General features: G+C 38.8%; 3 protein-coding genes across 7 annotated transcripts in view; 1 reads left to right on the top strand and 2 right to left on the bottom strand.

The window, feature by feature from the left end:
- Positions 1-141: 141 nt before the first annotated feature.
- Positions 142-7,523, top strand: eps8l3b (EPS8 signaling adaptor L3b). Its single transcript, XM_072450110.1, has 19 exons — positions 142-268; positions 620-693; positions 918-1,030; positions 1,554-1,618; positions 1,690-1,848; positions 2,520-2,669; positions 2,734-2,834; positions 2,904-3,031; positions 3,236-3,333; positions 3,443-3,557; positions 3,629-3,708; positions 3,788-3,862; positions 4,447-4,592; positions 5,033-5,197; positions 5,368-5,452; positions 6,138-6,245; positions 6,328-6,410; positions 7,141-7,273; positions 7,427-7,523. The coding sequence occupies exons 2-19, from the start codon at positions 659-661 to the stop codon at positions 7,466-7,468; spliced, it is 1,881 nt and encodes a 626-aa protein (XP_072306211.1). The 5' UTR covers positions 142-268; positions 620-658; the 3' UTR covers positions 7,469-7,523.
- gstm.1 (glutathione S-transferase mu, tandem duplicate 1) lies at positions 6,935-9,734 on the bottom strand. The gene is made up of 8 exons (XM_072450112.1): positions 9,628-9,734; positions 8,949-9,024; positions 8,806-8,870; positions 8,657-8,738; positions 8,469-8,566; positions 8,300-8,395; positions 8,105-8,215; positions 6,935-8,004 (listed from the first exon to the last, which is right to left on the bottom strand). The coding sequence occupies exons 1-8, from the start codon at positions 9,661-9,663 to the stop codon at positions 7,909-7,911; spliced, it is 660 nt and encodes a 219-aa protein (XP_072306213.1). The 5' UTR covers positions 9,664-9,734; the 3' UTR covers positions 6,935-7,908.
- An 851-nt stretch (positions 9,735-10,585) lies between these two features.
- Positions 10,586-25,841, bottom strand: part of ampd2b (adenosine monophosphate deaminase 2b) — a 32,821-nt gene continuing 17,565 nt past the window's right edge. For 3 of the 5 annotated variants that reach the window (XM_072450105.1, XM_072450107.1, XM_072450108.1), the window contains exons 2-18: positions 24,718-24,845; positions 23,690-23,820; positions 22,073-22,141; positions 21,896-21,995; positions 21,001-21,187; positions 19,442-19,583; positions 18,215-18,304; positions 17,754-17,883; positions 17,462-17,656; positions 16,316-16,447; positions 16,054-16,217; positions 15,350-15,476; positions 14,854-15,017; positions 13,592-13,712; positions 12,754-12,927; positions 12,527-12,637; positions 10,586-12,084 (exon numbers count right to left, since the gene is read on the bottom strand). In XM_072450105.1, coding sequence (XP_072306206.1) covers positions 11,869-12,084; positions 12,527-12,637; positions 12,754-12,927; positions 13,592-13,712; positions 14,854-15,017; positions 15,350-15,476; positions 16,054-16,217; positions 16,316-16,447; positions 17,462-17,656; positions 17,754-17,883; positions 18,215-18,304; positions 19,442-19,583; positions 21,001-21,187; positions 21,896-21,995; positions 22,073-22,141; positions 23,690-23,820; positions 24,718-24,845 — 2,381 coding nt within the window. In that variant the 3' untranslated portion in view covers positions 10,586-11,868. The remainder of the gene's footprint in view (positions 12,085-12,526; positions 12,638-12,753; positions 12,928-13,591; positions 13,713-14,853; positions 15,018-15,349; positions 15,477-16,053; positions 16,218-16,315; positions 16,448-17,461; positions 17,657-17,753; positions 17,884-18,214; positions 18,305-19,441; positions 19,584-21,000; positions 21,188-21,895; positions 21,996-22,072; positions 22,142-23,689; positions 23,821-24,717; positions 24,846-25,841) is intronic. The other 2 variants (XM_072450106.1, XM_072450109.1) reach the window with 1 other exon arrangement.

Raw genomic sequence — 25,841 nt, 5'->3', positions numbered from 1 at the left:
TAGTGGCAAGACTATAAAGTTAATTTAATGGAGCAATAAAAGTACCTTTGGTCAGCCATATGGAAAATTGTATTTGACCTTTGGACTCAGTGAAGCACAAACCAGGCCTGCCCTCATCATTAAATTGTCACACCTGAACAACTGCTGCACTTTGATCCTGTGGGTGATCCAGGAAGTTTCCTTTCTCCATTTCTCCTGTGACTCGCGGTCTAGAAAGGGAATATAGACGACAATGGAACCGGGTCAGCGCTTCGGCTGGTAAAAGAAGGTAAAAGGTAAAATCTAAATTGTACTTTAAAGGGGTGATTAGTCACTTTTCTCAACATTCTAATGACAGTGACAGACTGACCCTGCTGTAACTATAAGTTACAGGTGGTTTATTAAAGTCTTTCTGTGGTTGGCTCCTGAGAGTCTGAGTGTTGTTATAAAACTTAAATTTTGAATTCTGTTACCTGCTATAACTTGGGAATAAATGCTTATGTGAACTTAACACAAATGTGACCGATAGTGTATTTAAAAAAAAAAAAAAATTGAATATCAGAAATCTGGGCCGTCAACAGCAATGTAAAATCTTAACTTCTCTTAAATTAATTATGGAGGTACATTTGTGTTGGGACAGGCGTCTTCAGGATTACTTTGAACCAGTGAAACGTTGACAATGTTTGGTTCCAGCCCGTTCTCTTACGCCCCAGGGTAAGTTGGTTTCATTTAACATTATTATGAATTCTGATTCCTAATTTTCCAACCATTTTCCAACCACACACTGAAGATAAACTCCTCAGTTGTCATGGTTTTCTCTTGAGTTCCCTTATCTCAACAAGAGGATCATAGTCTTTTATTGCAGTCAGAGGAAGGAGTTCAGGTCAATCAAAGTGTCCCACCTTTTTATTTATTTTTTATTTTTATAAATGTTTCAGGGGTTTGTTTCCAGAGGATTTGTCTCCCAGACGCAGTTTTCATAATGAAGACCAAAGAGTTTCTCCCCTGCAGAGAAACAACATGTCCAGACCCTCAGGGAAATCCATCTACAGTATGTTTTTACTTTTTACATAATTACATGGGACTACAATTACATGGGAGTCATTTATACCAATCTGGCGACACTTTTGTAAACATGGGTTCAACTTGGTCAGAACAACTCCTAAAATTCCTCCTTAGGCTCAGTGTCATATCTGTTCAAAAGAAGGATTCATTGTTGAATTGGCAGCAAATTTTGTGCATTTTGTGATTGAAAAATGCCCCATGTCCACAAAATTATGACATAAATAATAAAATAAAATAATGTATAAATAAATACTGCAAGACGGTCTTGGGATCAATTCCCAGGTGGTGCGGGGCCTTTCTGTGAGGAGTGTATTCTTCTCCCCATGTTCTCCGGGTACTCCGCTTTCCCCCAACCATGTAAAATAGGCTCCTAATAACATCAGCCTGCCTATTTACTGATAAGGATAATTTTACTGTCTCTAATAAACTAACTGATCTGATTGAAAATGTTATAAAACAGGTGGTTGCTGGCATGAAACGCTGAATGAATTGTTTGTTTTCGTTTTTAGTGCAGAGAAGAGAGTATTCTGAAACACTGAACAAACAATCAGACAGCTTGAATGTCAGAGTGGAGGTAAATATGAGAAACACACAATACCTAGACCATGTTTTCCACGCTCATGACTTTGTATTCTGTGGCCGTAGCACCTGTTTACCTGTGATCTGGACGGTCAGGACGTGAACTCCATCGAGGACTGTGTGGCCAAACTGAAGAGGTTGGACATCAAGGGTCGGCTCTGGTCACAGGAGATGATCCTGGACCTTCAGGGCGGCTATCTGGTTCTCTCTGACATTGAGACCAAGGTTTACACTTTTTTTATTTTTCGGTTGATGCAGTGAACCAGGCAGAGGTGGAGTAGCCAAAAATTGTACTTGAGAAAGAATGATGTAACCTCAACATATTTTTGAGAACTCAAGTAGAAGTACAATAAATTATTATTAAGTTAGAGTAAAAAGGTATTTGGAGAAACTACTACTCAAATAAGATTACCTGTAGAAGAATGTATCCAGGCCGAACATCTGATTTATAATTGAGTTAATGTAATAGGAAAAAGAAACATTACTATATCAAAAATGAGAAAAACTAAATAATATCTGAAGGAATGTTCAAATGTTCGAATCCTTTATTATTGTCAACATAAAGTGAGTAAAAGTATGGCGTCTCTGTGAAGTTTGTGTTTCAAAAAGTTCCTCTGGTAAACGTCAGTATGTACAAGTCACCTCTGGATTCAGAAGTTTACTTCTGAATCCATTCTTGCCACAAAAATATATTATTACAAAAATATATTATTACAATACGGTTTCAAGTGTTAAATTGTATATTACATTTGTATATTACATGGTAATATGAAGGCCAGCACATAGTTTTGTCTGAAGCCTAGTTAAAAAATACTGTTTTCTGTTCAACAGTTATTAAAGCCTAATCTTTATTATTATTATATTATATTTTTTTTTCCTCCTTTGGGATCACTCAGTCAGAGTTGGACTCTCTGGTGTTGAGCAACATCATTAACACTAATGCCATTTTGGACACGTGCGCCTACAACTCTCTGCTCACACTCACCATCCAGGAGCGCAACAAGCGCATCCCTCAAGTCTATATGTTTCAGTGCGAGGAGACTGGGGTAAGTGGACTTGAAAAGATTACTACAAAATGTGCTGCTGGTCTGAGGCTGTAATGTGTTTTAGGCTGAGGTAATTAAGGCGGACCTAGATAAAGCAATTCTAAAAGGAGGACAAGGATTTGTGGAGCCGCGCACCCAGAGACCTGCAGAAACGACCGATCTCAGGTGAAAATAAAGACATTCAACATAGAGAATATCATTGGTTGAAACTATCTAATCATTGACCACAACTAGGTCCAATCTTGAGAACATCATCGGTGCACATGTGTCCGGAGGTTTCCACCCTGAAGGTCCTCGCGCAATGTTGAGGGAGCAGTTCTCCATATCTCCAGAGCCGCCTCAATGGAGCAACAGGGAACCAGGTGCGCTCATAATGTGGTTTATCAAGTCAAAAAAGCAGGGAACGGATTTTCAAAAGGAAATATCACACAAAATATATATCTTTCGTACTTGGTACATGAATCAGAAGACCTTAAGTCACCCAAAAATGTCTGTGCGGTCAAAAGTTGTGTGCAAACAGTTTCTTGAGGATGTGTATGTCTTGACTGGGTCTCAATATTCCACAGAAAACTATGTTCCTCAAGAAGCAGTGTACCAGGAGGAGCTGTATGACACTCAGCTTGGCCAGGGCCCTCCTCCGCTCTCAGACACTGAGAGGAACATAGTGAGTTAACATTCAACAATCCAGAGTTCATTCAGTGTATTTACCCTTATATTCTGAACATGCTCAATTTGAACTTTATGCATTTTGTTAAGTCTGTTTTTATTTGTAGGAAATATTTAACCATGTTTTGGGTGATCTGGAGATCTTCATGCAAGAAGTCGCTGCAGCAATGAACACTGCTCCACAACCAGAAAAAAAGAAAAAGAAATCAAAGAAGTCAAAAGGTGCTGTGTATTTTACATTTGACGTGTCTTGAAAAAGCGTCTTGTGTGACATATTTGCATAATCTTTGCAGCCAACAAAACGGCCAGCCTCCCAATAATGGAGCGATACGTGTCCTCTCTTCAGAAAATCAAATATGGATTTAATCTTCTGGTAAAATATGTTCTGTTAAATGACTCCTTTGTGACTACCAGCCCTTTAATGTAAAGCATGTGTGTGAACAATGTAACAGGGACAGCTGGAGGAAGACCTCACTGACCCCAGCGCTGAAGACTATGTCCACATCATGTTCAACATTCTGACCATGGTAAAGCATGATCTATGAGTGTGACCAGTGATTAGGAACTATCCATCATGTCACGTTTTTATATATAAATAAATGTATATATTTAAATCTATATGTATATATTTGCACATATACAATTTGGAAAATGGATAGAGCCAGGTTTACATTTCTTACTTCATGTCATTATTGTTAACATATTAGATACAAAAAAGGGGATTTTGTGTTTGTGAAAAACTATATCGTCTTGAGTAAGGGAGTAAAATATTACTTTTGAAATGTTTTAAAAACTTGAATAAATCAACAAATCCGATCCTTCAGAGCCGTCAAAAACATATTAAGATTAGATAAGATAAGACAGAAGATTATAAAGTTTAATGGGTGTAGGTAATCTTTATGAGAAATAAAATGAGAAATTATGAATTATATAGAAATTATGAGAAAACGGCCAGTTAAGTCTGTGGATGAATTAATGAATATAATTAAATAAAAAAACATCTTTAGGAGAAGCTTGGATAAAGTTTATATTTGAAAGCTTATATGTTCAAAGAGCAAGCTGATAAAAAAAAAAAAAAAACATTACATTATACTTTTCCTTTCTCTTTCAGCTGGTGAATGCGTATCCTCCGGATGTTCCTCCTTCAGTTATGGCTCCGTTACTGACTGACGCTGCGGTGCAGCTGCTGGGCTCCGTGGTCACCCCTGAAGAGGAGCAGCTCTGGGGGTCTCTGGGAGACTACTGGATGGCCCCCAGGTCAGATACATTTCTGAACTCACTAGAATCAGGCAGTATGAGCGGCACAATAATCCTATATTATATGAATAACATCCCATTACAAAATGCTTTACTTAAGGATGACCAACACTAAATAATGGGAGCTTGGAGATTTGAACACAAGAGTGTTTACATTATATTTTGCCACTTTTACCGCTTATTAATTTTATTACAATGAATAAATCAAATCAGTAAATTATCAATAAAAATGCGTACAAACATGCGTCATTCCAAATAGATTAAAATTACCATACAAAAATAATCAAGTAAAATGCTCTTATGTTTTCATCTTTGTTATTGTATTGTAAAGTGTAAACTACTTTGTTGATCCACAAGGGGAAATATTTGGACAAAGTTATTAAAATCTAATCATCATTTTGGCTGCATAATCCTGTACGAATCCTCCTGTTTCCGTTCAGGTCCCAGTGGCGAGAGGAAGACATCCCGCAGTACATCCCTCAGTTTGATGACAACTGGCAGCCTCCACCTCCGACTCAGATGAGCCGCCCAGTGAGCCGCAGCAACAGCCAGCGTTTCCCCTCCAGACAGCAGAACGGCAGGGGAACCCCTCTGCCCTCCTCACGGTACAATCAGAGTACAATCAGAGTACAATCAGAGTACAATCGCGGTACAAATACACAGTACAATCAGGGCACAATCACGGCCCCATCACGGTACAATCAGAGGTCAATATTAACCAGCTCTGCACTGTGTTTTGACCGCTCATGAGAATGTGCTTGTGATTATTCCACAGTGAACCTGAGCAAATGCAAGCTGTTTCTGATTTCACGGCGAGAAACAACAGAGAGCTCAGTCTCATGAAGTGGGACGTGGTCGAGGTGAGTCAAGAAGTCCAATTTTACTAAACACTTTCAAAACAAAAAGCCCAAAATGCAAGACATGCACATATTACAATAAAAAACATTCGTAGAGCGTAAATAATATACGCCTAATACACAAATTACCAAGATTTCAAAGGTAGTATTTTTCAATTATGGATTTAAAATTCAAATTTTTGGATTCTCTCATAAAATACACATTAGATTGACACAGAACATAACGTAGACATTAGAGAATACATGTAAAACACACATAAACATGCTCTTTGCCATGAAGTTTGCTTATATTTAGTCATGAAATACAGTCATTCAAGATACAACTTTTTTTGTGGACAGTGGAATCTCTTGTGACTTATACTTACAGTTTGTGCCTTGGCCTGTAATAACTAATACATTTTCAATTACACTCTCTATTCATTTATCAAGAATATTTTGACAGAAAACAACCTTGAATCCCAAACAATACACGTGTGCAATTGCATTGAGTACGTGTCAATAATTATCACAAATTAAATCTGAAGAAGCCAAACAGATGCTTTTAATTGAGCACAAACAGCACTGCCCAGGCATCATTTTACATGCTTGTATTTGTTTGCTCAGATGCTTAAACATTGCGACAAGAACCCAATGTAAACGGTGCTCTTTTGTGAAAGTGACATGTAATAAAGTGCTTTGGTTGCGGCAGGTGGTGCAGAGGAATAAACAGTGGTGGCTCGTCCGTAACAACCGCAATGAAGAGGGACATGTCCCCCAAAATGTCCTGGAGCCACTTGATCAGCCGCAGATGGTTCAGGTTCACGATTCATTATACGTTTGATCTGTTCAACCTGGTCATAAGGTCTTTTACCGTGAATAAAGTGTTGTTTTATTTCCAGCGTGAGGCTCCTGTGACTCTGCTCATGAGCTCGTCGTCAGCACAGGTCTCGGCTTGGCTTTCGTACAAGGGTTTCTCCAAAATGTGAGTCAAATGGGTCAAATAATTCATGTTGTAAAAAGCCAACAGTTTAAAATTGAAATGGACAGCAAAGACTTCAACATTTTACAGTATTCAACTGTAAAACATGGTATAAATGAGATTTTAAACCCAAATTATTTTGAAATGGCAAATTTAAAACTATTCAAATATTAGTTTTCAAGGTTCATAGCTCAATAATGTTCTATTTTTGTTCAGTATTTATTAGTCTAAATAGTTTGTTGTAACTGTGTTAAACGTTGCTGGCCAGGTTTTTAATCTAAATATGACACTGCTGGTAAAGATTGAATAAAAAAAATGTGTTAAAAAATATGAACTTTATAGATTTTCTGGTGCAAGGTACGCCGCCTACTTGTCTCCATGGAGATGTTTTTTCTTTAACTAGAAAGTCTCTCAGTGTGGCTTTAAATTGAGCCATCAGGCCTGGTCACAGGTCAGATCTGTGGGGTAAAAGTTGAATGGATAATATCTCTGGACCGATCCTCATGCAAGAAAATGTCACAAAAGCATTTTCCACTTTTGACTTTATTTAATCAAACAGGCATGAGAGTAGACGCCTAAAGCACAAAGCAGCAAGTTAATGAACCCAGTGTTTTGACCTCCACTTTGAAATGTGGACAAAATCTAGTACCCAAACCTACTGAATCTGCAGAATTGAGACTAATCTGCTGCTGCTGTGTGTGTGTGTCCGTCATGTGTGTGTCATGTGGTGTAGGACGGTGAGAAGCCTCGGGGTGCTGAACGGCCGACAGCTTTTGGGGATGAGCAAAGAGGAGATCAGATCTGTGTGTCCTGAAGACGGAGGGAAAGTCTTCTTCCAGCTCCAAGCCGTTAAATCTGCCATCGCAGTGCGTAAAAGGCTTTCAACACAAATCTGGGGATACTTCTAAGTGTCTCTAATGTGACTTATAGTATTAAAAACCACTTTATGATCAACAATATAGCGCAGCTTCACGTAATATGCTGTCTGTTCTTTAACGTTTCTTCACTTCTTTTCACAGCTTGCCAGTGAACCTTCAGGGCCTTACAACGGACGCTACTGAAGTGTCTCCTCTCACTGTCATTAATGAACTTTTGTGAGCAATTAAATTGGTTACACATATATAGTTTGAGTAATTTTAGAAAATTCAATATGTACATGTATAGGCTCTTTAAAAGTAATTTACCGTTTTGTCATTTGCAAACTAAATAAGTCGACGTTAGCAAATTGCAAATAAAAAGACAAAACATTTCAAAGGCTGTGTGTGTTATTGTAGAATGGCATGCTGTATTTGTCAAATGTGATTATATAATATATATAAAAAAAAAAATACATTACATATTTTGCTTTATTTATTCACTCTTTGTAAAAAAATAAATCAATAATTTGGTTCTTTCAACATCATTTTGATCCAATTCAACTTTTACATCTGACAAATTGGTACAAAAACGGTTTTATGAGAGCGTCTCTAGTTCTTTCTGAAATGTGTTGGTGTTTTTTGCTTTACTCCTTTTTGTTTCCCCATTTGGCCATTTTGTTGTTGACTGGAGTCTTGATGAAGCGGTCGGACTTCATGTAGGCTTTGACCTTGTCCAGCGCCTGGACGACAAATAAAGCACGCTCAAACACATTTCTTATACGGTATATAAAGTAAGACATGAACTAACAGTGTACAAAGGGTAATTGGATCCCCACTTGCCTCAAATCGGTCCAGGAAAGCTTTGAGGTTTTTAAAGTCACTGAGACAGGACGGGTGGAACATGCGATGCTGATCCAGGAGCTCGTACATTGTGAAATCCACAAAAGTGATCTGGAGTAAACGGTGATACATTAATTTAACATGACCATCATCAGAGTAGTTTTGTGCAAAAGAGCAGCGGTGTGTAAGATTTACCTTTTCACCAGCAAACCACTTCCTGTCGCCCAAAAACTTTGAGAATTGCCCCAATGTATTTGGCAAATTCTCCAGGTATCCAGCTTTCATACCGTCCTGGAGCACAGCAAAGAGTCAGAACTGTGTGTGGGCTTTTATATGAAATACTACACATTTATACAAGACTTACAAAATCTCTGTAGCACAGCATCACAAAGCCGTTTCTGAAGTCCATTGCCTGGTTTTCAAGAATGTCCACCCTCACCTTTTCGTCGTCACTTTCTCCACCTTCGAAGACGAGGTTTAATCAGGCTTTTATATTAATAAATGGAAATGATTATAAAAACTTCCAAGATATTTCTACAGTAGAATACTTACACAGATTGTGTTTACGAGCAATGTATCTCATGATGGCATTGCTTTGGGTGATCTTTACGTCTCCGTCCTCCAGATAAGGCAGCTGAGGAGAAAAGGACTTACATGCTGCTCGCGGCTTTAGAAAATATAGATTAAGTTCTGAAACTTACATTGGGGAAGTACAGCCCAAGCTTTGGCTTCACATCCGTCCAACAGCTTTTGTCGTAGTTTGGAGCTGTTTGAATCAAAAAATCAAGACTTAAGTCTGCAGCTCTAATGGATACAATGCAGTTTTATAAGGAAGCGTGTTTACCGTCACCGCAAGAGTACAACTTTTCCTCATAAGAGCTGCCAGTGTACTCCAGCAGCAGGCGGATGGGCTGAGCAAGCTGCAAGAAGCAAAAGGCATGAGATTAGACAAGAGAGTTGTTTAGAATCTGTCACAAACAACAAGACGCATGTCTGTGGAATAAGAGTTTAAAAACTGTTATAGCTCAGCCTCAGCTGGTACTGGACTTCAGGACTTTATCCTTATGATTTTCACAAACTACAGCAAATAGTGCAGTCCAGGCCGTGAAGGGCTCTGGTCAACTGGGGCAGAGGTTAAAACAATGAAGTCATTAATGTTGCAATGCAAAGCCTTCATACTTCTGCAACATGGACACCAGTGCAAGTTGATATCGACCTTTGACTCCTTGGCTACAGTTTCTATTTGGATTTGACTGCGCAGTTCAACAGATGCAGATGCGTGACTTGTTCTCAGAGAGAAGCTCACGCAGCAGTTACACAATCACGGTGTCATGCCCACGTGGACCTGGTGGTTGTACAACATTTCATTTGTTCCCCCTCAAAAATATTCTATAATTACAAAAAAAATAATCTGATAACTGCAGTCTGCATTAATGTCCCCGGTTTCAATGCGATTCAACACAAAGTAAAGGTTACTTTGTGTTGAATCGCATTGAAATCGACGCTAGTTTTCATAAACTCACCCCGCGGATGTCCCAGTAAGCCAGTTTCATTGTCATTTTGGAGTGAGATGTGGTTAGATGAGGTTAGATGTGCACAGAGGACGAGAGTAGCTGCAGCGGAATGTGACGGGCTCTATAAAGCTGCACAGACCGAGGGGCGTGGCGAGGGAAGGGCCATGCTGTGGTCAGACACTAGAGGGCGCAGTGGAGGAACCAGTTCTTCCACTCTTTGTTTGCTCCAGGGTCACAGTTTGTGCCATTCAATAGTCAAGCCTTTTCTTTCTCAGCCCTCTTGTCAAGTTAACAAAGAGGGTTGAAGATTTCACCCGCATGTACATGTTCTGATGCATTCTACAGTCTAACCTATATCCAAACATGTGCTTTGGTGTCTGTAAAGGCCAACACCCTTTATTGCACAATATGAAATTGGAGTTAAATTAGACTTGACCTGTTATAGCAAGTGAAACACAAAGACAAATGCCTCACTTGTCTACGTACATTGATTTTGTCGCGGTCACTGTACAGCACTGCTTCCCACTGTTGCATTACTCTTATATTTGAATAGGCACAACATGCAAATCCAAGTAATTTTCAACAATCATCATGACAAGGCTTTTTCTTGAACAGGGACAAGCCTCTATGACACAGGCTGAGGCATGTTTTTGTGTTTATTACCGCTGTACATATACCATTGTACTTTTTTTCTACAAGACAGTTTGCAAAAGAATGTATCTTCTTTACAAATTATATCTGGAATAGCACTTTCTGCCTCTGATCTTTTGCACTATTCATTGCGTCTGCAGCCACGGCCATAATTAATAGATAGATAATGACCAGCACAGCACAATGGACTCTTTGTTAATCTCACATTTCTCCTGTTAATCCTCTGGACCTCACAGTATTTGTCTAAACACATTAACACAACGATTGAACTTATTTGTAGCTCATGTAGTTTCATAATAAAATAACACAATCAAACGGCTGTTACGTAGGTTTGTAGACATTTATTTTTCCCAAGACACAACATTTATTAAATCATATTTCACAGACACACACAGAGACTGTTATAGCCCCATTGAAAACAGCAGAAACCAAGCAGAGGCAGAAGTTTGATGTGAAAATCCTTTGGCACTGATGGAAGAAACAAACAGGAGGATGCATTGTTCACTGCGTTTCGGTTGGTTACTCCATAATGCCCTCGTTTGAGTTTATTTGTCAAAGTGCTTGATTCTTTATAGTCGTAGCATAAACTCTACACCGGATCGGACAGGAGAGGCATGCTGTGGTCATGCAAATACGAGCAGCAGTGGAAAATATGTAGAGTAATAGAACCAACTGTAGTTTTTGCCCATGATATGTATGTCCATTGGGTAAAATTGTTGTTGTTGTTGTTGTTGTCGTCAGCTTTCTGCCTTCTTTTCGGTTTCCTGATTTTGTGCAATTCCCATTTTCATTGAGTGGAGACAATATTTAAAGTAGAAGTAAGTGGGAAAAGTAAATACAAATCCACAAACCAAATCTAATCTGAGGCATGACTTGTACATTCACAAAACTAGCAGCGACTTGACGTGAGGATTCTAGCGATGACGGTGGTACTAAATGTGGTTAAACTGGTTTTAGCAGCATATTACACTTAGAGATGGGCAATATATAGATCCTGAATGTTGTCTTGAAGATGTGCTAAATTTGAATATTGAGTTGAATTAAAAATGCTACGAAACGAGTTGAAATAAAGCTATGTTGTACTCTTCTAAAGGACATAAAGTATAAAGTGATACTTCTGCACTATATAATCAGGTTAAAGTACACGTTTTGTTGACATGATATCATCCGACTAACTTCATGGAAATGCAGAGATATCAACTTTTATCAATATTGCCCACACCTCGTTGCAGTTGTACCAGCAATAGAAAACTAAAACTATAATGCGCTAGAAATGCCACTTACTTCCCATCCAAACATGTAGAAATAAAGGTAAATGGGATGGATTTAAAAATGTAGTGACAGATTTTCCGGGTCGCCGCACATCAATTGTAGCGCTAATAATGGATGCTACAAGAGACACAAATGACACACGTACGTCGACAGTGTTTGGCCATGGAAAACGGAAAGGATAAAATAATAAATAAAGTTCATCATTCTCATCTATTCTTCATAAGTCTCTTTATAAAAGGTTTTCTCGTTCCGCTGGTGTCATTGGTTGATATGTAAACCTGTACACAGCGGTGGAACGTAAACAGGTGACGCAGCCAGTTTATGGTTTCATTTTTGTCCCAGCCCAGCTCCCATATACAGGCTGCCCTCCTCTTCTATGGTCTCCAGTGCATCGGTGCGAATGGCTTGGGTTATCAAGTTCAGCTCCTCGCACATGGTCTCGAAGCGATAGGCCACGCGGATGTCCGGGACGTTGGTGCGTCTGATGTCGTTGCACTCCCGCCCCTCCTTGATGTAGTTTGGACCGAGCCAGTAACTTTTGACCTGAAGGAGAAAGAGAAAGCAAGATGAGTGTGGCATAATCTTCAGCAGGCGCCAGCAGAGGTGACCCCAGCTGCTCTGCACAAAACACGATCTTTGAGGCAAGGGTTAGTACTAGATTTTAGTTCACTTCTAAGGAATCAATTTCGGCAATTTTTTACTTGTCTTACGGAAAATGACTGGCACTGTTTTGATTTGGGAAGAAAGAACACACAAAAAAGTGGTGTTTATACATATATATATATATATATATATATATATATATATACATATTCCCATGTGCAAAACAGAAGCTAATATACAATCATTTTTTGAAGAATGATTGTTGAGTGAAATATCATTGGATTAAATAGTATTATGAAAATTCTGGAATTGTTTAGTATGTATTTATTGAAACAGAAAGGCTTTAGTGTTTCAAATACTATGGAAACGGCAGTAAGCAAACCTGATGTGAAAATCCGCTCATCAGGACACTGTTTCTGGACAGTTCACACATGTCGCAGGAGCTCAACTTCCACACTTGAGCTGCGATGCTGTACTCCTCCATTAACGGCTCCTGCAAAGAATACAAGGCAAAGTTAAAAAACAATGATCTCTATTACAATTTCTCGGATTAGAAATTACATAATAACAAACTACGAAACATTTGAGATAAAAAACTAAAGGCCTGACCTTGGTAAAGTGGAACTGCAGTGGGTCGTCGGTGGACAGAGACACCATAAGGCCGCGGGACAGGTACTCGGGGAGGGGGTTACGGTGGTAACTGAGGAACAGGCTGTTATTACTGAGGGGAGACATGGCGATGCCTATCTGGGCCAGATAGTACAGATACTGCAGTACGGGAGCCTGGAGGGACACAACACATTACAAGGTGAGATCATAGCTGATTATATTAACCGTGGCACATGAAGTAAAATCAGACTTTTCACAGATCTCTGAACAAAAACAATGTTCGATGCATTTTCACAGTGACCTATTAATTCACATCACAACATTTGTTTTTTGTAAGCAATATTCACCAAATAGATATTCTATAGTCGGGCTGCAACAATGGATTATGGGTAATCGACTATTAAAATAATCCTGATTGTTATCTGGACTTTACATACTCTAAAATACATAAGAAAAGACCTTTTTATAGACTTTTTATAACAAAGATATTGCCATTATTTAATCAAATTATAAAAACATAATTTCATCATTAGTACTCTTCATTCGCAGATTAAATATTCTCTTTCTAGAAGTCTTTAGTCACCATAATTAACGGGCTCTTCAAAACCTGGACTAGAACAGGACAAAACCTTAGAAAATTACTTAGTATCTTGACAATAAACCTCTTTTAAGGCACTGGTGTAAAATTGAGCTTTGACATATTCATATTGATGATGCCAATTGTTAAAATGTTGATTAACTTGCATTATTGATTGAACAGTATTTTTTTCACACCTCCTAAAATACTAGCACAGTATTTAAATGATTGCCACAGACGCTTTGCCCAGCCTCATCTCACCTTCCTGAGCAGCAGTCCATGTGAGATATTCTCCGAGAGCATGAACCCGGAGACCAGGTGATGGATGGGCCCCGCCTCGCCGCAATGAGGCCGCAGCACCAGAGAGTGAAAGCCCCGCTGCCTGCGACACAAGGAGAGCAGCAGCCAACACTTTACACAAGGTTGTATTAGAATAGTGTCAAAAAGCGGTCTCTATTGCTCTTGAGATACTCTTGAGCTGAAGATATCAAGAGACTCGACTGCATAACTTAGCCCAAGGTCAGAGAGGAAATGTGTCTCTGGACTGCTTCTGAAAATATGATGTCATTTTCAATATAACAACCTCATATTTTTTTACCAGTTTTAATCTAGACTCTTGTAGCATTTGACTGCCAGTGTAATCATTTTGTTATGCCTCCAAGCGATTGTGTTTCTTTTCAACAATACAACTCGAATAATAAAACCACAGTTAAAAAACAGATAATCAGATCTATTAAAAGGATTCATGATTTTGTTGCTTTACGAATACCAATACATTTAGTCAGTCATTGTTGTCATTCAAGTGTGCGCATTAACAAGCCTGAGGTGAGGTTTCTCAGAGCATAACATTTACACTAATACAACAAGCCTCAAATCAGTTTGGGCAAAACACGTGCACAAAAAGGTTACGCAACGGATAATATTGCAATTGTCGTCCCTTTCAGTTTTTTTGCAACATTTACACTCACATCTGAGCACATTCTGAACATCGTTATCAAGATAATGCAAAAATATTTAAAGATATTCATTTGTGTCACTATCGTCCACCTCTAACTGTAAGCTGAATTTGTTGTAAAATAAACCATAATCATTTATACATTTGCTTTACATCTACCCTTTATAAAATGTATATTCTTGCAAAGTCATGGTGACAATGTCTCTGCTCTTACACAGCCCTCAGCAGAGGTAGTCGACAAACACAAGCAGAGTGCAGCCTTATTGTTTAAACCTTGTGTTGTGATTTACTTTCATTGCCTTTTATCTGGAAGGCGACCTCGAGGTTATGCTCATAAATGAAACGCAGACCTTTTCAGAATCAGAGTCCGAAAAGGTTTATTGCCATTGTCATTGAACACATAGGAACCTGCCGCGGCATTAAGGTGCGGCATACAACAATGAATAATAAAATAATAATAACAACAACATCAACGTCTATAGAATCAAATATGGCATGCATAAATTAAGAATTCACTAATAAAATACGGTAAAAACTAAAGTTGGTCTCAGTATGTACACAGACTCACTTGCGCAGGTGGTTGAGCACAGTCATGTTTGCATACATGTAGTAGAGGTAGTAGGAGTAGGGCGGGTTGTCCTCCTCCGTCCAGTTCTCGGGGAGAGGACTGTCCAAGTTGAAGATGTGCTGCTCTGGTTTGGACTCGTCATCCACACTGTCAAAGCCGACGACCTGAAGGACAAACAGAGCGCTGGAGCTATTTATGGGTTTCAGATACAATTACTTCATGCAACGTCTGTAAAAAAAACAAAAACTAATATGGTTGATGTGACATCGTTAGAGAGATTACTTATCAATGCACAATTTAGAATAAAAATACATTAAAACGTCCTCCTTCCTTCATCTAAGATAACGTATCTATATCAAAAGATTCACAAGCAGGACAAAATTTGACTTGAACAGTTTAAAAATAATCTCTTATGGTCAAAATGAAAGTCCATTGATTAAAAAAGAGAACGTTTTATTATCGAGCCCCAAATCCAGACATATTATGTTGGTCTTACGTGCTGCAGGAACAGGTGCAGCTCCGGGTGAGAGCTCGGATCCACTGTGACCTCGAACAAAGGCCTAAAGATGTTTTCTAAAAGCTCCTGGAAGTTGGACAGTTGTTTCTTTGTGTGGTAGACGTCACTTTAGAGAAGGAAGAGATGGATCAAAAAGAGTCCAGTTATTGGTATGAATTTACTTGATTACATTGAACAATTAAAAATACTTGTATAAACGCTTTCTCTGTTGACACAATCCTAGATGATGTAATATTGCATAGTCAGATGGCTCTAATTTAGTGGGGGGATTTTTAAACATATACTTGTACTTACCTTCATAAACCTTATACCTTTCTACATGTGCAAACCTGCTCTGAAAAAATGCAGATTGCAATTTAAATAAAAAATGTAATTAATTTGATTATTCTAGTTCTGTGCAATTTCTTTTTTAAATACAACGCAAAAAAATACATTAAAAAATAACTAGTAGCTTGTACTTTGAGTAGTCTTTTTCAAGTACAATTATGGCTGCAGTAATTGTACTTACATATTATTACTACGTCATTGAGTATATTTTTAGCCCTGTAACAATACTTTTACTTCACACATTTTCAGTGCTGTTTCCGCCCCTGACAAATGTGTCTATTTTAAACATGATTCCCATATTCAGCGAGATCAACCTGTTCAATACCTTGACACTTTGCAACATGAATTACACTCACAATAGTCTTGGGACCTGGACGAGCCAGCGCACATTATCTGAGTACACTTTATGCTTGACGGCCCACGAGGCCAGTTTGTCCCACTCGTCTCTGGAGCGTCCATAGATGGAAAGTCGCAGCTCCACGTTTTGGTATTTGCTCTCCTCCAGATCAGCCATCACCTCCTGAAAGAGCAGCAACACAGCGCGGTCAGCAGAGGGCGCTATATACAACTTCTCATCACAGTAAATGAGTAAATTTAATGAGTTTATGCAGTGAGCACCTTAATGATGTGACCGAAGTATTTGCCCTCAATGTAGTTGTCCGTCTTAATGAAGATCTCCCTCAGGATGGACTCTCCGATCGGGTTGTACTTGGAGTTGAACTTGTCAAAGCGATGAAATGTGTTCCTGTCCTGAATAGAAATGAGTTTCATATCAGCCTTTACCAGCAACGTTCTTGGCAAGTGCACGGTGAAAAGGCAGTACATCGTATAGGTCAGTACAGTTAATTACAACGTTTAATTTATTCAATATTAAAAACCTGTTCTGAAAAGAAGTGTTCAAACTGTAATGTAATGATCCTAATCAACTGACAAGGGAAGAATCAACACTTTGTAGTTTATTTAAATCAATTCCAATTAGAGCGTAACATGTTGTGCAGTATTATACACGCACACATGTACAAGGTCAGAAAACTTAAAATTCAATACAAAAATTCTACTCGATTTGGACTATAATAAGCTCAATACTCAATACCGGCTTCGTTTCATAAAGACAATAGATTTTCCGTCATTTCTTTATTGTATCACATGGTCTTTTACTAGATGATGAAGCTCAAAATGGTTCTAAAATCCAGATTCAGTCCTGTTTATGTGACTTATTTTGGTATAAAAACTTGTTCAAATGAGTATCAAGTTTCAATACTAGTTTTAGTATCTGATTTAAAAAAAACAAGCTAAGTACAACTACTAATATTGTTTAAATCGTATAGAGCACTTTTCCAGACATGAAAAAGACTCTTTTTAAGGGGAGCCTATTGTTTTTTTGTGTGTTCTAAGAGGCCACCGAGCTGCCCGTTCACACTCTGAGGTACACTTTTATTGTGGCCACAGCCAAATCCCACTTCATACTATAAGTCATTACCGCTGCAGATCTTGAGTTGTTTAGTCGATAAATTGGTCAGTGGTGGTTGAACTAAATGAATTTAGTCGCCTAATGATTTTTGGGGGAGTTTATTAAAGGATTTAGTCACAACAGCATGAAAGGAGTAAGTCAGTTTTAGTCTGGTCAGCACAGAACATGTCTTTAATCGACTACAGCCCTATAAATTATGCTTGGATATGACATGTGCAGCAAAAAGAAGCTTAAACGTCTACACTGGACATAGCTCTGCGTGCCGTTATCCCTTTCACGTGTTCTTTACTCACGGCGTGCATGTCCAGAGTGTCCACGCTCAGGTCGAAGGCCGTGAGGTTCATGGTCTCGAACACCTCCATCAGCGTCAGGCCCTTCCCGCGGGTCATGTGGACGATCTCTGTCGGGTTCTTCTTCATAGCCCTTTTGATGAAGCGCAACAGGTGCTTTTGATTCATGCAGGAAGACGCGTGGATGTGTGTGTCGACCTGCGCTCAGACAAAGACGAAGAAAGCGTGAACATTACCGCAGCAGAGGCCCGGGCTGCTCTGAAGTGCGAGGAGGAGGAACAGCTGCAAGGTTCACCTTACGGATATTGTAAAAGTCTCGATGGGGGACTTTCTTTTGCGCCGCCAGCTCTTTCATCTCGTTCAACAGGATGTGCATCTGGAACTTGGAGCTCAGGTACTGAAGGCGGCGGTAGCAGAAGGATTTTCTGTCACAGGGTTAAAAGAGAATGATATTTACTTTGATTGTTGAGGAAAGAATGTTAAATTACCTCACGCAATATTAACTTACGAAACAAAACAAAGCCTTAACTCTTTGTCTGCGTAAAATGAAAGACTGCTGTTTGTCCAATTTGACCTGTCTAATCATGAATCAGTGGAGTAAGCTTGATATTTTGTTGCCTACATTATATCTGGATTAAGGAACCTGTACAATGGCATCACTGGATATAAGGGAACATTCTTATTTATATCTCGTTCAGGCACAATATCATAAAACAACTTGATCTAATGTGTTGAGATTTGATCATTTTAACGCACACTGGTCCATTGATAATGAGAGACATCATCACATTCATATCAGCGATGTACTCCTGCAGGTCTGGGTACGGCAGGTCCAGCTCCGTGCTCCTGTGGACAACAAACAAACTCACATTTAATTCCCCGGGTCAGTTTATAGGACGCAATCACGTTTCACCATGAATAAAGAGGCTTATGCAGAAAGATACAGACGAAGAGGAACTATATATTCATCTATTGCACTGTGTTGATTGTAAGTGAGGGATGAGACGGTCCAACATGCGGTGAATTATGGGTAAACAAAGAAGAAACGTGAACAAAATCCTCCAAGGGCATCTTGTTTAATCTTGTGAGAGCCACACTATGTTCAGTTAATTTACATTTCTACTTTTATTCCAAGTAGAAAAGAGGATACGTCAAAGATATAAGCCATGACTGAGTGTTAAAGTGTATTAAAAATGTGTTAAAGGTTCACTATGCAAGTTTTTAGAGGAGGGATTATTGTCTGGCTCTATGAAGACAAGCAGGTGAAACTTCCGGTCCAAGTTACAGGTCATATCTGTGGAGAGGCGAGCCAGCTTACAGTAACAACTCGTGTCGTTTCAAACATTTCCGCCAAATGAAATCAAAACCTCTCTTTGAAAAATTGCATTAAAGTCCAGTTTGATGCCTGCGGAACTGTGAAATATTCCAGGTCAAGCATGTGGCTGACCCTCCTCCAGAAAAGTTACAGAGTGCACCTTTAAGGCTCAAAACGTGTGTGTTGAAAAGTGGTCAGAACGGAGGCAGAACTGGAGGGAAAGTGAACATGTTAATATAATTTACAGACATCAAATCAAAATACAAATTGTTTTAAGTTTTTAAAACAAAACAAAATTGTTTAGAATTCATAGGTAATAAATATAATATAATACTATTTTCTAGCCTCAAATTTCATAATCTGTGGTGAAGTGCGTGATATGCTGTATCTGTAAAGAAAATTAATAACTAGGTCAACATTTCTGCAAGAGTTTGTCCGATGAAACACAATTACAAATGTGTTTAAACCAGGTTCTGTTGTGAGTGGTTTTTATTTGCCAAAAACACCTTGATTTTTAATATCATCAGTTTCTTCATTGAAATCACACTATGTTCCACTTCACTTTGGCCTCCGGTCTGGAATTCATATGGTTCTATACATACTATAAATACATACATAGCCCATATTGTAATCAGTGTTAGAATATATATCCATGCACAGTCTCTCACTTGTCCATGGCGCTCCTGCTGGTGTACACGTGCATGACGCCGTTCACCATTTTGCACCCGTATCCCTTGTCGGGGGGCGTGCTGTTGGGGTCCTGGTGCTCGTAGGGGTGCGTTTTGGAGACAGGCGGGTGCATAGTGGCCTCTGAAAGAAAGGAAACTGAGTCACATTTGTGAAGGAAGCGGGACACGGCACATACAGAGGGGAACAGATGGGCCCGGAGGCTGTGGGAGGGAAAAACACATACTATGCTGCAATTGTATACGCTCCATCTTTATTAGCACTTGCAAACTCAAACAGAACAAACAGTTTTCGAAGGTGGCACTATTCATTAGAGTTCTCACAATACTAACGTTTCAGATTCAATTTTGATGCAAATGAAAAAACCCAATTCTTGATACAATTTCAATAAAACAATGATAATTAAAATGCTCTTTTTGGGTCATTGTTTTGGGCAATTGACTGACAATTTCAACATAATAATAGTACTTTCTCTATTAAACGCTGTCTTATTGTGGTAGTCTAGTTCTGACAATGCTCAAGGTCATTTGAAACGGTTCACAAAAAGGTCAAATTGTCTTGTCACTGCGATTTGTTTTTAGCGTCGATACTTTTGGCAACACTATTCAAGATTGTAAGACAATGTTTCTCCAAGCAAGGGTCATTTTATTACAGATTGTAACGTAAATATGACTTATCTTTTGTGTGCAGTTTTATATAACGCTTTACATAGGACAAAAACAAGACAAAGCACGGACACACAGGTGCAGGAGGTCAGTGTTCTGTGCATTATGGAACAGTGTTAATTCTTAAATGTGTGTAGAAGTACGAGTTTCTGATGTGAAGGTGGAGGCGTTTTGTCAATAATGATTATGTCATACTTTCCGATGGGAGGGGTGGGGCCTGTGTATAACTCTATGGAAGATTCACTGTTTTTGAAAGAAATATTCAAATTTATTATCATTATCTGTCAGGAATTGGCTCCACAAACTTGTAATATAAATCTTTCGACTCAATGTTCCCTCAATTGACAACAATCACGTCTTTGGGGTTGAATAATGGCACAACTTTATATTATTATGAATTGATAACTTCACTTTTCACTTTTTTACGCACAGTGAAGCAATCATCATTCCAAAGCAAACATACCATCTTTTGAATGGGTAAAAGTCCTCAAAACAAACTACAAACAGGAAGCTGATATCCATAAATAGCACTTATTATGTCTGTCTCAAAGCACTAGTCAAACAATGATATTTGATATTTCTGCCCCTTTGTGATAAATTTTACCAGCATTTCACATTTGTCAGATAATTAAACCTGAACTAATCTTTTCTTTTGGATTGACATCATTATCATCATCAGGAGACTCCCAAATAAATATCGAGATCATGACTATCGCCCGGCCGTATCAGGAGACGTGGCTTTCTGTGTGTAGTGTTGTATGTACCGGCAGTGCTTGTTTCTGTGTGTAGTGTTGTATGTACCGGCAGTGCTTGTTTCTGTGTGTAGTGTTGTATGTACCGGCAGTGCTTGTTTCTGTGTGTAGTGTTGTATGTACCGGCAGTGCTTGTGGTGTCTGGAATCTCCTCGTACAGCTCCATATCCAGAGGTCTCTCGCTCAGCTCCTGCAGGAAGCGAGCCGCCGTCCGATAGAAACTCTGCAGAGACAGACCCATGTACTTCTGCCGGATGAACAGCGCCTTCACCACACACTTGGCGGCGTCCAGGAGGTCTGTGAACGGAACCTGCGCAGGAGGAAACAATGGATGAAAACACCTAAAGTGAGAGAGTGTTTTAATTGGCCACTAATTCATTACTAAGTTTAGAGACTTTACCATGGCAGACAAGGCAGAAACAAAATTTAAACTTTAACCTAAGAATTAGGAGCAGAAATATTTTTCAATTCTATAATTAACTAGAACTATTCAAGTAATTTCCCTTGTGGATCAATAAATATATAAATAAATAAGTTTAGTTTTTTCTTCTTCTTGACTATAGCAACATTGTATTAATTGAGATATTAATAAAGGATTTTTTTCTAGTTGAGACTTAAAACTTAAGAGACAGAGAAGAATTACATTACATATTTTGATTTCCCGCTTTATTTCTGTAGCTAAATCCTGTTTTAATCTAATATTTTCCCTACAGTTATTGCCTTTCTTTAGTTTTACAAGCTGTAATATTTCGGTTTTATGTGTTCTATTAGATATGTAGCACACACACACACACATACATACATACATACATACATACACACACATATATATATATATATATATATATATATATATATACATATATATATATATATATATATATATATATATATATATATATATAAATAATATACAAGGGGAAAGAACGTCTCAAGCCCTGTAATGGCAGCTCCAGTAAGGTTTTATAGGTTAACTTTGTCATGTTTTATAGCTGGATTCTTGACTGCGGAGTCTTACCCCACATTTCTCCTCTCCAGAAATGGAGACTCGCTGATACTCTTCTGGGACGAGCTCTCGCTCCTGAAAGTCGAGCGCCAGGCTCTGCTCCTTCATGTATCTAATGACAGATCAATAACACAGATCACATTTGTCTGCTCACTGTGGGAACAATGAGGCAATAATAGCAGCACTTACTCCAGATCGGTGGCACTGTCAGTCTTCATGAACTCCTGCTTAGCACGGATGAGGATGTCAGGCTCAAACCTACGAGTGCAGAATCACTGAATTATACAGACAATTTCTTCTCTTCAAAACGGTGCACTATAGTCATGTAAAGACCCATTAAAATGCTCTGTCCTCAGAAGAATTTTAAGTCTTTATAAAAAAAATAATCTACAATTTTAAATTAGTTTGCTTATCTTTCAAAAAGTGTAAATTGTGTTGAAGTATTTAATAATACTGTAGGTAGAGTGACAAACTATTGAGAGCCCAATATTTCTGTAAGTATTTGTCCAGTTAAACCTGAAAGGCAAGATTTTGCCTTCAACAAAAATGCTAATTGTCAGATTCTCCTTTTTAATGAGCAAATTATGTAAAATACAATGTTAAATGTGTTTAAACCAGGCTCTGATATGAGTATCTGAGAGATTATCTTTTCATATTTTGTGATATTCAGAGGTTAAGGTTTCTCCATAAACCCACTTATGTTCCACTTCACTTTTGCCTCCAGACGCCTCCATTCCAGGAACAAGTTAATTAGCTTCTGAATGTCATAAAATGTGAAGAACCAAGGGAAAGTTGGCAGATGAAAACTACTCAGATACACGTGAGTCATATCAAAGCCTGGTTAGAAAACTTTAATTATTTGGTATTTCTTATACACACATAACTTGTTTGATGGTCCTGGACAAATACTTTTAGAAAGGTCGACCCAAATTCACTTGATCCACAGATTTATTACACATTTTACCACAAATATTATGGTTGGTTTTTCTGAAATTCAATCTATGCTTATGACTATGTACTTTTCACTTGTTTTTAATACAGAAACTCCCAGGACTCTGGGACGAGCAGGTCAGATCACAGTCCACCCTTCTCAGCCTGGACATGGACTATTTGAGCCCCTCCCCTCAGGCAGGAGGCTACTCCCCTCAAGCAGGAGGCCACTCCCCTCAGGCAGAAGGCTACTCCCCTCAGGCAGGAGGCTCCTCCCCTCAGACAGGAGGCCACTCCCCTCAGGCAGGAGGCTCCTCCCCTCAGACAGGAGGCCACTCCCCTCAGGCAGAAGGCCACGGTCCATTCGGACTAACCATCAGTTTCTTTCCCTCTGCCGTTGGACTCATGAACACTTCTTAAACACTGTCACTTTATAATTTAATTTATTATATTTATTTTCAGCAACAGGGAGGGAAGACAACATTTCCTATAGGTCCTCTTCTAAAATGCTTTAATCAATCTATCATTAGTTTTGAAATAGTCCATGTTTCTGATCCATACAGCAAGAAGTCTACAAAACTGTGTAGAAGTCTTTAGAAATTTTGGAGAATGTCATTTTAAATCTGATGATTTATCACTGGAAATGTCACGTTTGCCTTATTACAGAATTTTGAACATGCACATTTGAAAGGGTTTCTTCCTATTCCTTCCATCCAATTAATAAATGGATATCGATAAACTCAACAGAATAAGTGTTTCGACAGTAGTTGGTTGAATCTCTTATGAGCCCTTCACAGTACAGAAACTCAGAAATATTGACAATGCTACATGAATTTCTTCCTGTTTTGGGCAGTTGTTTGTGTGGGAAAGACGTACTTGACATCTTGGCTGATCTGGCGCTCGAGGCGGTGCCGTCGCTCCTCCAGTTGTTCGATGGGACTGTCCTCGGGAAACTCATACGGGGCACTTCTCATCTCACTCTCAGCCAGACTGCGGGAGAATAACTCCTGCGCACACATGGTCAATATTAATACATACATAAAACACACACAAGGGTAAGTGTATGTCGGGTTAGGTGCAGAATAGAGACAAAATGTGTTCTTTTTCATTCTGAATGTGCGTGCAAATTGTTTTCATGTCATCATTTTGATGTATGGTTGAATATATTTATGTGCAAACTGAACATAGAAAATCACAGAATATACAGGACTATACTAACAAATGTTCAGAATAGCGCTTAATGATTTTTTTCTATTGCCATCTTGATTAGATTTGCATTTTGTGTTTTAATAGTACGATTCAGTTCAAAGTTCTGACTTTTAAGCGACTAAAAAATAATAAATATGATACAGAACATAGTAGAGGTAGAGAACAGTAGAGGTTTAAACTACTGGGTTAGCAGGTTTTATACATAATAAGTATATTTTGTTGTTTGCAGTAGGAAATCATGTTACTTGTTGCGATTTGCCAATTGTGGCCACAATAATTACTATATCGACTTTTTTGGGGCTTAATATTTATCGTGTGATTCTTGTCTTTGCACTGACAGGAACTTGCACTTTTTGTAATTTTTTGGGTAATATTCTGCAGAGAGTTGGATAATAACTACGGAAGTGTTTAATTCTGCTCTCTATTAAATATATATTATGATTTTTTTTACAATATTATGGTTCAATGGGAAAAGGGTCAGTTATTATTTTCTGTAATAATAGATTGCACAGCAGAATGTATTATTGTGACAGACCTAACCATTCAAATTCAATTGCAATAAACTGTATCATGCTCATAAGATGTTCATAAGATTGTGGGTGCTTTTGTGCAGGATTATTAAGTTCAATCAAACCCTGACAATGCGCTCCAGAAGAACATAAGACACACATTTTCAGACGTTTGACCTCCGGTACCTCTGCAATCTCCTTGTATTTCCCGTCCATGGATGTGCGCAGGTCAATGGACTGTTTCAGAGCCAGCGGGATCCCGGGTAACGAGTGCTGAGAGGTGAGCAGGTGCCGCTTTCCACGAGGATCCACTGCTGAAAGACGGACACAAAAGAAGATTAACATAATTGCGTCTGGTCTGCTGTGTTTGGAGTTTGCTGGATTTGTCTCAGTTCAACAACCTGTTACAAAAGCGCTGCTCGTGTACGTGTCTCCGAGCCCTGTTGTGTGAAAGTGACAGAAACAGAAGCGTCGGTCAGTGGGGCTTGTTTGGTCTTTACTCCTGAGTCTACTCTGAGCTCAGCGGCTGTTTGTGCCTCAAGACACAATGGAGCGTTCAGGTGGAGAGCCATCAGCACATCACCGGCTAATACCCTCCATTGTTCCACCTTCATACAGTTGTCATGGGAAGCCAAGAGGGGAAAACAAGAGGAGGGTCTCTGAGAGGGGCAGCTGCCAGCTTTGCCACGGCACCAGGGCAAGGTTTAGACTCAGGGACGACATTGAGATTAATTATCTTTCTGAAACAACGCACCCACTGCTAAAATATTTACAGTCTTGCTAAATATTTCATCCAGTGAAGTGGTAGAATGACAGCTCACCTTGTGCCAGTATTTTTAGACTGAAGGGGCACAGACAGAGGTCAGACCAGGCTAATGTAAAATGTACAGAACTAAAATTTGAATTTAAAACAAATGAACAAAAGTGAAAGCATGTGTTTGTTTTATTTATGCTCTAGTACCTGCAATCTACAAAGTTAGCTACAGAGGGACACATTTCCTGTGTTGTGAGTGTTTAATAAGCAAGTTTAATTTACTTTAAGCAGGAGAGGTACATGAGCACACACAAAAACTACAACAGACTAGTGTTGTCTACGCATGGGACAATATTTACATTTGCATCAAGATTATCATGACCATTATAACACAAAAAATATCAAAAAAATACTGTCAATTTAAAACATGTATGGATCTTGATACATTATGAATAGAGTTCCATGTTTAAACTATTATAGTATTGTAATTTGTGATGAGAAAACATCATGTATAAGTATCACAGTGATGGTGTTATGATGATTTTCTTTGCCAAAA

Source organism: Eucyclogobius newberryi, unplaced genomic scaffold, assembly GCF_026437365.1.
Source record: "Eucyclogobius newberryi isolate DKJ021-1_F unplaced genomic scaffold, fEucNew1.0.hap1 SCAF_17, whole genome shotgun sequence".
Lineage (NCBI taxonomy): Eukaryota > Metazoa > Chordata > Actinopteri > Gobiiformes > Gobiidae > Eucyclogobius > Eucyclogobius newberryi.
This window is presented reverse-complemented; position numbering and strand designations above follow the sequence as displayed.

Bases quoted from the DNA above. Each gene is read 5' to 3' on its own strand.
- eps8l3b (XM_072450110.1), top strand. From the start codon at position 659: ATGTTTGGTTCCAGCCCGTTCTCTTACGCCCCAGG. The intron at 694-917 runs GTAAGTTGGTTT...TAAATGTTTCAG, and splicing joins CCGTTCTCTTACGCCCCAGG to GGGTTTGTTTCCAGAGGATT. The intron at 3,334-3,442 runs GTGAGTTAACAT...TTTTATTTGTAG, and splicing joins CAGACACTGAGAGGAACATA to GAAATATTTAACCATGTTTT.
- gstm.1 (XM_072450112.1), bottom strand. From the start codon at position 9,663: ATGACAATGAAACTGGCTTACTGGGACATCCGCGGG. The intron at 9,025-9,627 runs GTGAGTTTATGA...TGCTTCTTGCAG, and splicing joins CTTACTGGGACATCCGCGGG to CTTGCTCAGCCCATCCGCCT. The intron at 8,396-8,468 runs GTAAGTCTTGTA...GCTGTGCTCCAG, and splicing joins TGCTGTGCTACAGAGATTTT to GACGGTATGAAAGCTGGATA.